At 33.2% G+C, this 13,390-nt stretch overlaps 1 protein-coding gene across 2 annotated transcripts; it reads left to right on the top strand.

The window, feature by feature from the left end:
* Positions 1 to 7,663: 7,663 nt before the first annotated feature.
* On the top strand, positions 7,664 to 12,043 carry LOC143242551 (zwei Ig domain protein zig-2-like). 2 transcript variants are annotated; one of them, XM_076485966.1, is made up of 3 exons: positions 7,664 to 7,719; positions 9,101 to 9,223; positions 11,630 to 12,043. In XM_076485966.1, exons 1-3 carry the CDS (start codon positions 7,669 to 7,671, stop codon positions 11,633 to 11,635), a joined length of 180 nt encoding a protein of 59 aa, XP_076342081.1. In that variant the 5' UTR covers positions 7,664 to 7,668; the 3' UTR covers positions 11,636 to 12,043. The 2 variants fall into 2 exon arrangements, with proteins under 2 accessions (XP_076342081.1, XP_076342079.1); XM_076485964.1 differs by lacking the exon at positions 7,664 to 7,719 and having other exon boundaries at positions 8,989 to 9,223.
* Positions 12,044 to 13,390: the final 1,347 nt, after the last annotated feature.

Here is a 13,390-nt window from a genome sequence, read left to right as displayed (position 1 = left end):
AACAATACTAGCTACGTCCAACATGAGAAACACTTGAACGATATTACTAACAATACTAGCTACGTCCAACATGATAAACACTTGAACGATATTACTAACAATACTTGCTACGTCCAACATGAGTAAAACTTGAATATGAAGTAAAACTAAAGCTATATTACTGACAATACCAGCTATGACCAACATGAGAAAAATTTAAATATTAAGGAAAACTAAAACGATATTACTAACAATACTAGATACGTCTAACATGAGTAGAACTGGAACGATATAACTAACAATACCAGCTACGCCCAACATGAGTAAAACTTAAACGATATTACTAACAATACGAGCTACGTCCAACATGAGTAAAACTTGAATATGAAGTAAAACTAAAGCTATATTACTGACAATACCAGCTACGCCCAACATTAGAAAAATTTGAATATTAAGAAAAACTAAAACGATATTACTAACAATACTAGATACGTCTAATATGAGTGGAACTGGAACGATATAACTAACAATACTAGCTACGTCCAACATGAGTAAAAATTGATTATGAAGTAAAACTTAAATTATATTACTAACAATACTAGCTACTTTCAACATGAGTAAAACTTGAATAATAAGTAAAACTAAATAGATATTACTAACAATACTAGATACGTCCAACATGAGTAAAACTTGAACGATATTACTAACAATATTAGCTACGTCCAACATGAGAAACACTTGAACGATATTACTAACAATACTAGCTACGTCCAACATGAGAAACACTTGAACGATATTACTAACAATACTAGCCACGTCCAGCATGAGAAACACTTGAATGATATTACTAGCAATACTAGCTACGTCCAACATGAGAAACACTTGAACGATATAACTAACAATACTAGCTACGTCCAACATGAGAAACACTTGAACGATATTACTAACAATACTAGCTACGTCCAACATGATAAACACTTGAACGATATTACTAACAATACTTGCTACGTCCAACATGAGTAAAACTTGAATATGAAGTAAAACTAAAGCTATATTACTGACAATACCAGCTATGACCAACATGAGAAAAATTTAAATATTAAGGAAAACTAAAACGATATTACTAACAATACTAGATACGTCTAACATGAGTAGAACTGGAACGATATAACTAACAATACCAGCTACGTCCAACATGAGTAAAACTTAAACGATATTACTAACAATACGAGCTGCGTCCAACATGAGTAAAACTTGAATATGAAGTAAAACTAAAGCTATATTACTGACAATACCAGCTACGCCCAACATTAGAAAAATTTGAATATTAAGAAAACTAAAACGATATTACTAACAATACTAGATACGTCTAATATGAGTGGAACTGGAACGATATAACTAACAATACTAGCTACGTCCAACATGAGTAAAAATTGATTATGAAGTAAAACTTAAATTATATTACTAACAATACTAGCTACTTCCACGTGAATAAAAATTGAATATGAAGTAAAATTTAAATTATTTTACTAACTATATTAGCTACGTCCAGCGTGAGTAAAACTGGAATATGAAGTAAGCTAAAACATTTTTACTTTAAATACTAGCTACGCTTAACATGAATTAAAACTGAATATGAAGTAAAACTTAAGTTATATAACTAACAATACCAGCTACGTCCAAAATGAGTAAAAATTGAATATGAAGTAAAATTTAAATTTTGTTAGTAAAAATACTAGCTACGTCCAAAACGAGTAAAACTTAAATATGAGGTAAAACTGTAACGATGTTTCTAACAATACTAGCTTCTTTCCTCGTGCTTTTTACTCATGTATCTTAAAGGAAATCGTCAGTAGCTTTCATTGTATTTTGTTTATGTACATATAGTTATAAATTACCGGTAATCACGAACTAATTCTTAATGGTGCTTACTGGCCACCGTTTACGTTCTTGTAATAACTAATTTTATGGTAAAATTGGTCGTATATCAATCGTGGGTTGTCTCGCCGGAGGTTTTGTGTACTAGTACTTGTATATTTTGGTAACTGAAAAATGATAAACTAATAACATAAAACGTTCAAATGGAATTAGAAAGGAAGTGGTCCACAGCTACAAGGAAAACTGAATTTATAAGTAACGGTAAAAGTAACATATCTTAACTGAGCCATTATAATGATGTTAGAGCCAGATCAAGTAGAAAGCGACCACAAGAAAACGTTGAAGAAGGCGATAAAGAATAGAGAAAAAATTAGTAAGTAATAGATGGAAAATATATGTTGAAATAGAACACGAGGAAAATGATGAAAATGGAAGAAGGAGGTCAGCAAATAATTGGAAGATGGCTATGAAATCCAAGACAAACGACGTACACAAAGTATGTTAATAGATAATTGAGAGTAGGTTATCCAACTGTAGAGCTGGAAAAGCCTATCCAAATAAAAAACTGATCCTGATGAAAAAATGACCGAGATGGAAAACTGATTCATATAGAAAGAGTATCAATTACGAATCTGGATGAAGAACATGTTAGATAAATATTATGTGGATAGCAACAGAATAACTAGAAATTACTTAAATAAATTGAAAGCGCAACCTACAAAATTAAAGAACATATTTAATTAATTTGGTTTTATTTAAGACAAATCTTTAGTTACAGCATAGCGTCTCGTTGAATGGATCTGACTTATTTTTGTTTAAGTACAAACTTTTGGCTCAAAACTCCGTTCTATTACCGATCTAAAATCTCAATACTGCCGCAGCTATTGAAGATTCTCGATTTTTCTTTCACGGATCATGTCAGAGAGTGAATCGTTTGTTTAATTACTAAGTAATATTATTTCCTTGAAACGTAGAAAAAAATAACTGAGTATACCAGGAGATAAAACTGAAAACTTCGATCTTCCCCCTCAGTGGCATGTCTGACGGCTTATAATGCTAAAAAATAGGTATCCATACTTGTGATTTGTAAATTTGAGCTTAAATATAGCAGCATAATAGTCTTATTTCCTGTTTTGTTCTTCCATCTACTGCTCGTTTCTGAAACGAAAACAGAAGCCAAGAGTAAATAAACTACAACTAAATGAACTACAACCCTACAGGAAATAGATAAAAGACGATCCAGAAATAAAGGTTAATCAAACATAACTGCAGATAAACAAATGAACATTTCCTATTCTAAAAAAAAAAAATTTTTGGAGATAACGTAAAGACAAACTGTTGTTAATTTAAGAAGTAGAGGAAAAGTAAGAAAAACAGGGTATTTGTTGCTATTCATATTATAAACAAATGACTTTCAAAATAAGACACTTGCTAAGGTAAAAATAAAAAACAAAGACTTATATACAACAAAGAAAACTTTACGGATAATTTAGTAGACAACGTAAGTGAATATATTTACTGTGCATGTTCAGGTAATTTGTGTGCATGTTTTAAACGCAAAGGTACACAATAAGCTTTCTGTGTTCTGTTCCCCGCACGTATCAAAACAAGGTTTATTGAGTCATAAAATCCTTAGGGTTGACCTGTTGCTAAGTAAAAGGAAAGCAAAATTCTAAGAGAATCAAATATTGGTAGTTTCTCATGTATTAACTTCATATTCGAAAAATGCACTTAACCGTGAATAAAAAATGAAAAATATTTTTAACATAAACATCAAGATATTTTGCAATTGGTTTAATAATGTTTTTTTCCGGTTTAATGAAATAATTGGCTTTCCTGGTTTCTTGAAATAATTGTCTTCCCGGTTTCATGAGGTAATTGTATTTTCTGGTTTCATGAGATAATTGTATTTTCCAGTTTCATGATATAGTTGTTTATTTTTGGTTTTATAAAATAAATGTCTAAGATGATTGCCCTTCTGGTTTCGTGAGATAATTATCTTCTCCGGTTTCATGAGATAACAGTCCTATCTGGTTTCAATGGTGAAACTGGTTATCTTATTTTTGTTGTTTTTATGGGCAGTACGTAGCTCCCACCTCTACGACAGTTTCAATGGGTTACTTCGAAGGTGCATTGTTTATTATATTTTAATAAAGAAATTCCTAACTATTAAACTGTGAGTCTGAATCAGTTTTGTGTAATTTGTGGTTATTTACAAAACCTTGCCGATTATTCTGTTGGCCAACATTAATATTTACCTTGTGGGAAACGAATTATCAACAGCTTCTATTTCTAGATGATCCAAAAGAACCTATTTATATACGGGGCTCTAATACAAACCAATAAATACTTACAAATGTTTTTTTTGCTCTCCTAAACATACCAAACTTATTCTTAGTAATTAATTCTAAATATTTTACGTCTTGGTATCTAACTTTGTGCTGACTTAAAAAAAAAAAAAGATTAAGATATTAGTTGAGAAAAACTTTTATTCATAAAATTTAATAATTAGGTATTTCATTAGAGTTGAGGGAGTCTTTGTTTACTTAATTTTGTTCAAAGATACTCGACAGCTGCCTGCGTAAGCTGTCCCTAATTTTGAAACGATAACCAAGAGGGTACTATTTACGAATAAAGAATACAACAGACAGTTACGACTAATGTCCCTTCAACGAAAAGGGCGTACACGTTCAGAGGTAGAATTCCAACCCGTGATTGCTAGATAGCCATTCGAAGGTTCTAAGTACCAGGACATTAGGGAAGCACAGGTTTAATCGTTCTGAAAGGCCTTGCAGTAACATATAGCACAGAAGTAGTGGTAATAAATGTAGAGTGAATAATCCGTCCTCGTTTGTGACTAGTAGTAGATGGTGTTTTTGGTTGAACTTCTTCACTCATATAATACTTACCTTTGATAATTCAGTTACCAAATGTCCCTTTATACTTCCCTGAGGTCCTTTTGTATTTCTTCATTCCTCGTGTGCACTCAGTTCCTCAGTACGTAACAGTGGAGCTAGTTCTTCTGTGTTTTATGAACAGATATTTGTTCTTGCTTATAACAGTAGAGATAGTTCTTCTGTGTTTATATAAACAGATATTTGTTCTTTCTTGTAACAGTGGAGCTAGTTCTTCTGTGTTTATTTGAACAGTTATTTGTTCTTGCTTGTAACAGCGGAGCTAGTTCTTCTGTGTTTATATGAACAGATTTTTCTTCTTGCTTGTAACAGTAGAGATAGTTCTTCTGTGTTTATATGAACACATATTTCTTTTTGCTTGTAACAGTAGAGATAGTTCTTCTGTGTTTATAGGAATAGATATTTGTTCTTGCTTGTAACAGTAGAAATAGTTCTTCTGTGTTTATATGAACAGATATTTGTTCTTGCTTGTAACAGTAGAGATAGTTCTTCTGTATTTATATGAACAGATATTTGTTCTTACTTGTAACAGTAGAGATAGTTCTTCTGTGTTTATGTGAACAGATATTTGTTGTTGCTTGTAACAGTGGAGGTAGTTCTTCTGTGTTTATAGGAACAGATATTTGTTGTTGCTTGTAACAGTGGAGGTAGTACTTCTATGTTTATGTGAACAGATATTTGTTGTTGCTTGTAACAGTGGAGGTAGTTCTTCTGTATTTATATGAACAGATATTTGTTCTTACTTGTAACAGTAGAGATAGTTCTTCTGTGTTTATGTGAACAGATATTTGTTGTTGCTTGTAACAGTGGAGGTAGTTCTTCTGTGTTTATAGGAACAGATATTTGTTGTTGCTAGTAACAGTGAAGGTAGTTCTTCTGTGTTTATATGAACAGATATTTGTTGTTGCTTGTAACAGTGGAGGTAGTTCTTCTGTGTTTATAGGAACAGATATTTGTTCTTGCTTGTAACAGTAGAAATAGTTCTTCTGTGTTTATATGAACATATATTTGTTCTTCCTTGTAACAGTGGAGCTAGTTCTTCTGTGTTTATAGGAACAGATATTTGTTCTTGCTTGTAACAGTAGAGATAGTTCTTCTGTGTTTATATGAACAGATATTTGTTCTTGCTTGTAACAGTAGAGATAGTTCTTCTGTGTTTATATGAACAGATATTTATTCTTCCTTGTAACAGTAGAGATAGTTCTTCTGTGTTTATATGAACAGATATTTGTTCTTGCTTGTAACAGTGAAGCTAGTTCTTCTGTGTTTATAAGAACAGATATTTGTTCTTGCTTGTAACAGTGGAGCCAGTTCTTCTGTGTTTATATGAACAGATATTTGTTCTTGCTTGTAACAGTCGAGCTAGTTCTTCTGTGTTTATATTAACAGATATTGTTCTTGCTTGTAACAGTGGAGCTAGTTCTTCTGTGTTTATATGAACAGATATTTGTTCTTTCTTGTAACAGTGGAGCTAGTTCTTCTGTGTTTATTTGAACAGTTATTTGTTCTTGCTTGTAACAGTGGAGTTAGTTCTTCTGTGTTTATATGAACAGATTTTTCTTCTTGCTTGTAACAGTAGAGATAGTTCTTAGGTGTTTATATGAACAGATATTTGTTCTTGCTTGTAACAGTAGAAATAGTTCTTCTGTGTTTATATGAACAGATATTTGTTCTTGCTTGTAACAGTAGAGATAGTTCTTCTGTGTTTATATGAACAGATATTTGTTGTTGATTGTAACAGTGGAGGTAGTTCTTCTGTGTTTATAGGAACAGATATTTGTTGTGGCTTGTAACAGTGGAGGTAGTTCTTCTTTGTTTATGTGAAAAGATATTTGTTGTTGCTTGTAACAGTGGAGGTAGTTCTTCTGTGTTTATAGGAACAGATATTTGTTCTTACTTGTAACAGTGGAGTTCGTTCTTCTGTGTTTATATGAAAAGATATTTGTTTATGCTTGTAACGAAGACAGTACTTTTTCTGTATTTTGCGCAGAAATCAAAATAAATTTCACTATTGTTTTCTTTGACGTATCTATCATATTTTCTTACTTTTGATTTACAATAGGCATCTAATATACATTATAATAAATCCAGTTCCATAAACTTTTTGTAAACAGTGTGGTCGTATGTATTTCCAGTTCCATAAACTGTTGTAAACAATGTGGTTGTCTGTACTTCCAGTTCCATAAACTGTTGTAAACAGTGTGGTTGTCTGTACTTCCAGTTCCATAAACTGTTGTAAACAGTGTGGTCCTCTGTATTTCCAGTTCCATAAACTGTTGTAAACAGTGTGGTTGTCTGTACTTCCAGTTCCATAAACTGTTGTAAACAGTGTGGTCGTCTGTACCTTCAGTTCCATAAACTTTTGTAAACAGTGTGGTCGTATGTATTTCCAGTTCCATAAACTGTTGTAAACAATGTGGTTGTCTGTACTTCCAGTTCCATAAACTGTTGTAAACAGTGTGGTCGTCTGTATTTCCAGTTCCATAAACTTTTGTAAACAGTGTGGTCGTCTGTATTTCCAGTTCCATAAACTGTTGTAAACAGTGTGGTTGTCTGTACTTCCAGTTCCATAAACTATTATAAACAGTGTAATAATCTTACACGTTTCCTTATCTGTCTGTTGTGTATTATCTATAATATTAATAGATAATAGTAATATATTATTAATACAGTTGTATCCATCTGTGCTGATTCTTTAAGTAAATACTCATAACCAACGCAGAAGACAATTTAACTTGTGAGTCTAATAATCACAAAGATAGCTGGTTTAAACCTTTTCTGTTATCTCAGGCTTACCAGCAAGAATTTACCTGTGGAAACGCTTTCGTTTCGAAGAACAAGGAAGTGACGTTCAGTTGTTCTGTCGCAGTTCCGGACTACCGAAACCGGAAGTGATATGTCACGTGGTGATGACAACAGACCACTTGAAGACGACAAGAAATACATGGTAAGTGTTCGTGATTTTAAATAAAGTAATGGTAAGGTTGGTTTTGTTTTTCGGCGGTTAACGTCTAAGCTACACAATGGGCTATCTGTGCTCAGTTCACCTTGGGTACTGAAACCCAACATTTAGCATTAAATCGTTTTTGAGACGTCTCAGTGGTGTAGGTGAGAAAAACGAAAAAAATACCTTTGTAGTTTAGTTTATTTTTGCCTATTAGCATGGACTACTACCTTTCATTTCTTGTACAAAGATAATGAATACCAAACTATTTGTCACAGTTCGAATACTGGTGAAACATGACCAGGTGGTTAGAGGGCACTTGACTAGAAATCTGCTTATTGCGGGTTTGAATCCACGCCCCACGAAACATGCTCACGGTTCAGTCGCGGGGCGTTATAAGAGGACGGTTTATCCCAATAACAGTTGGTGAAAGAGTAGCTCAAGAGTTTGCAGTTGGTGGTGATGATTAGGTGCCTTCCATCTAGTTTTTCAATGTTAAATTAGGGACGGCTAGCGCAAACAGCCCTCATGTAGCTTTGCGAGAAATTAAAAAAACAAAAACATAGAATACCATGTTATTTTTATTAGCTTTGGTTGAATGTATTTATTTTTATTTTATTATTAAAATGTTAGTAATAAATTGATCCCCCCTGTACGTTGGAAAGTGTTAAACTGAGGGGTTCTGTTATAGCCCGATGTGGTTTGCTTTAAGAAAATGCTCACAGTAATGAATTACATTAATTATAAGTTTAATGCTAACATCTCATTATGTACAGGACTACGGTGGTTCAGCGGTAAGTGTGAAAACTTATAACACAAAAAATTGGGTTTCGATACTCGCTTTGGGCAGAACCTATTGTGTAGCTTATGTGTTTAACAACAAAAAATTTCTTGCAAATGATGCAGTGCCATCTATTATTCATTTCGAAAATAAAATTGTAGGTAAACTTGGGCTTTCAATATTTTTTGTGGTGTGCCTGAGATGTCGAACTCAGGCGATTCTAATCTTCTGAAAACCTGTATGTTTTCATCAAGTTTATCCTCCAGAAAACTTCTATTTTACTTGTAGTAATTCTGATTCAATTTAAAGTTTATACATTTCTAACGAGTAGATATGTTTTAACGTTAGATTGTTTTTAATTAAAATCATAGAGTTTTGTATCTCAGTAATTCACGACTTTGTTTTTATTTAATTTTTAAATGATTTTTTTTTGTCTGCGAGGTGCCACAAAACATAACAATACATGTATGGGTATAACAAAAGCAGTGCCGATTCGAAGTTATTCACAAATAAAATATTGCTTGTTTGAGAAATACCCGGTCAACCATGCTTCTTCATGATTTTCAGGTTAAAATATTGATGTATGTATTTTTGACATTACAGGTGCTGGATAATGGAGATTTACTGATACGAAACATCAGATGGGAAGACGTTGGTATTTACACCTATACAGCTCAGAATGATCTTGGGTCAGATATGACCTTGACATTTCTCTACCCAGTGAAGGTAAGGTTATGGATAGACAGAAACAATCACCAAACTTACCTACCCATTTTCTGCCTGATAAAATAGCACGTGATCTTGTCTATTCTAGAGTTATATTTATGATCGATTTTAATGAAGAAATAAAAATAAATCACTCCAAGAATCACTCCAAAGAGAAATACTTTGAAACTGTTTCTATTTACATCGTTGCTAACAGAAGACTTTAAAATATAGATAAACATGTTGTTTTTTTTTACATTTTACACATGAAATGTATAGTCTACTGTTTAACATCAGAAGGTTTGTTTGTTTTGAATTTCGTGCAAAGTTTGTTTGTTTGTTTTGGAATTTTGCACAAAGCTACTCGAGGGCTATCTGTGCTAGACGTCCCTAATTTAGCAGTGTAAGACTAGAGGGAAGGCAGCTAGTCATCACCACCCACCGCCAACTCTTGGCTACTCTTTTACCAACGAATATTGGCATTGACCGTCACATTTTAATGCCCCGACGGCTGAGAAAGCGAGCATGTTTGTGCAACCGGGATTCGAACCCGCGGCCCTCGGATTACGAGTCGAACGCTTTAACACGCTTGGCCATGTCGGGCCAACATCAGAAGGCTTACACCAGTTTGTCCCGCTGCGTCATACATAAGAAGGTATCTACGCATTTACGTTGTTACAACATCAGTTAATTGTGAGAAAATACAGTCCACTAATAACCTTAAGGGTTCTTTTTTCTGGAAAAATAGTGGATTTGATGCAGAAAAATTTCATCAGATAATAAAATAATCTACCATTTATTTATTTTACTGTCTTCAACAGGATGTCTGTTGATAGTTGAGAATTACTTCCAATTAAACAATTAATGTGGTCTCTGAATCGAACTGTAAGGATATATATCCTATGTGTGATTAGCAATTTTGTCAGTTATTAATAACTAAATAATGGGTGTGGTCCCTAAGTCAGGTTGTAGGGGTACATAACTCGTGTGTGGTTAGCAGTTTCTTCAGTTATTACTGACTAAATAATAGGTGTGGTCCCTGAATCATGTTGTCGGGGTACATAACTCGTGTGTGGTTAGCAATTTTCTCAGTTATTAATAACTAAATAATAGGTGTGGTCCCTGAGTCAGGTTGTAGGGGTACATAACTCGTGTGTGGTTAGCATTTTTTTCAGTTATTACTGACTAAATAATAGGTGTGGTCCCTGAGTCATGTTCTAGGGGTACATAACTCATGTGTGGTTAGCAGTTTTTCAATTATTACTGACTAAATAATAGGTGTGGTTCCTGAGTCAGGTTGTAGGTGTACATAACTCATGTGTGGTTAGCAGTTTTTCAATTATTACTGACTGAATAATAGGTGTGGTCCCTGAGTCAGGTTGTAGGGGTACATAACTCGTGTGTGGTTAGCAGTTTTTTCAGTTATTACTGACTAAATAATAGGTGGTCCCTGAGTCATGTTCTAGGGTACATAACTCATGTGTGGTTAGCAGTTTTTCAATTATTACTGACTAAATAATAGGTGTGGTTCCTGAGTCAGGTTGTAGGTGTACATAACTCATGTGTGGTTAGCAGTTTTTCAATTATTACTGACTGAATAATAGGTGTGGTCCCTGAGTCAGGTTGTAGGTACATAACTCGTGTGGTTAGCAGTGTTTTCAGTTATTACTGACTAAATAATAGGTGTGGTCCCTGAGTCAGGTTGTAGGGGTACATAACTCATGTGTGGTTGACAGTTTTTTCAGTTATTACTGACTAAATAATAGGTGTGGTTCCTGAGTAAGGTTGTAGGGGTACATAACTCATGTGTGGTTAGCAGTTTTTTCAGTTATTACTGATTAAAGAGTGAGATTGATATCTGATTTTTTGAGTATGGTAGTAAACGTCTTCACAAGTTTAGTAACATTAGTTTTGGTTGTTGTTGTTTTGAATTAAGCACAAAGCTACACAGTAGCTATCTGTGCTCTGCCCACCATAGGTATCGAAACTCGATTTTTAGCGCATACATACCGCTGAGCCACTTGGGGGCATTAGTTTTGGTACGTAGATAAATATTTGTAAATACATAAACGGTCAAGGATTTCGTGGGATTATAGGTTGTTTTAAAACAATGACCATCACTGAGAATGCACGTGTTTGCAGAGCTATTCCTGTATTTTCTTAGTGGTTAATTACTTACGTTATTCATCTGAATTTTTGATATTACATATGAGTAGATACTCACTTTAACTCAATGAATTTTTTACAACATACTTTTTTGTCTTGGAGACTTCTCCTTAAAAACATAATACCTAAAACATCTAATTATAATTGTTTCTTTTCACTAGTTTTATCTCAACTTAACCCAAAACGGGAAGGGTAAAAGAGTAATTCGTATGTTTTTAAATTTTTTCACAGAATATTTTTCTTTTATTTCTCTCCATCTAGCCCTAGAACCAGAAAGTCTATACCATGTTTTCAGAAGTCTCAAAGCACGTGATCTTTGTGACCCGACGTATTCTTTATTAAACCAGATATCGGACATTTAAATGTCAGTGTAACCATTATCAAACACTCTATTTTGTAACACTCTATTTTGTATATATTTGTTAACACATTTTTCTGAGTTACACGTTAAAAATAATCGTGCCATCCTCAATGTGGTTCCACATTATTACATTTTCGTCCTCAGTGTTTTCTTTTGTGCTGTTCGTTTCTGGTGTAGATACATTTTCTTTAAATTAAGAACTTCTGTCTAGATTGCTTTTATAAGCCTTATATTTATTGTAAATATTGGAAAAACCATTCTGTATTCCTCTGTATGTCCACCTTAGAAACGACATTAGAATTTGTACAAAGTCGTCTGATATGATGTTGTATTTCCTTTCTTGAAGAGAGCATTATTATTGAAACCATTTCACAATTTTACAGTAAAACATCTTTTGACAAAGAAAGGAAACAAGATACCAATTTCACATGTAAAACTTAAATTATATTACTAACAATACTCGCTACGTTCAACATGAGTAAAACTTGAATAATAAGTAAAACTAAATAGATATTACTAACAATACTAGATACGTCCAACATGAGTAAAACTTGAACGATATTACTAACAATATTAGCTACGTCCAACATGAGAAACACTTGAACGATATTACTAACAATACTAGCTACGTCCAACATGAGAAACACTTGAACGATATTACTAACAATACTAGCCACGTCCAGCATGAGAAACACTTGAATGATATTACTAGCAATACTAGCTACGTCCAACATGAGAAACACTTGAACGATATTACTAACAATACCAGCTACGTCAAACATGAGAAACACTTGAACGATATAACTAACAATACTAGCTACGTCCAACATGAGAAACACTTGAACGATATTACTAACAATACTAGCTACGTCCAACATGATAAACACTTGAACGATATTACTAACAATACTTGCTACGTCCAACATGAGTAAAACTTGAATATGAAGTAAAACTAAAGCTATATTACTGACAATACCAGCTATGACCAACATGAGAAAAATTTAAATATTAAGGAAAACTAAAACGATATTACTAACAATACTAGATACGTCTAACATGAGTAGAACTGGAACGATATAACTAACAATACCAGCTACGTCCAACATGAGTAAAACTTAAACGATATTACTAACAATACGAGCTACGTCCAACATGAGTAAAACTTGAATATGAAGTAAAACTAAAGCTATATTACTGACAATACCAGCTACGCCCAACATTAGAAAAATTTGAATATTAAGAAAAACTAAAACGATATTACTAACAATACTAGATACGTCTAATATGAGTGGAACTGGAACGATATAACTAACAATACTAGCTACGTCCAACATGAGTAAAATTGATTATGAAGTAAAACTTAAATTATATTACTAACAATACTAGCTACTTTCAACATGAGTAAAACTTGAATAATAAGTAAAACTAAATAGATATTACTAACAATACTAGATACGTCCAACATGAGTAAAACTTGAACGATATTACTAACAATATTAGCTACGTCCAACATGAAAACACTTGAACGATATTACTAACAATACTAGCTACGTCCAACATGAGAAACACTTGAACGATATTACTAACAATACTAGCCACGTCCAGCATGAGAAACACTTGAATGATATTACTAGCAATACTAGCTACGTCCAACATGAGAA

Source organism: Tachypleus tridentatus, unplaced genomic scaffold (genome assembly GCF_004210375.1).
Source record: "Tachypleus tridentatus isolate NWPU-2018 unplaced genomic scaffold, ASM421037v1 Hic_cluster_2, whole genome shotgun sequence".
NCBI lineage: Eukaryota > Metazoa > Arthropoda > Merostomata > Xiphosura > Limulidae > Tachypleus > Tachypleus tridentatus.
This window is presented reverse-complemented; position numbering and strand designations above follow the sequence as displayed.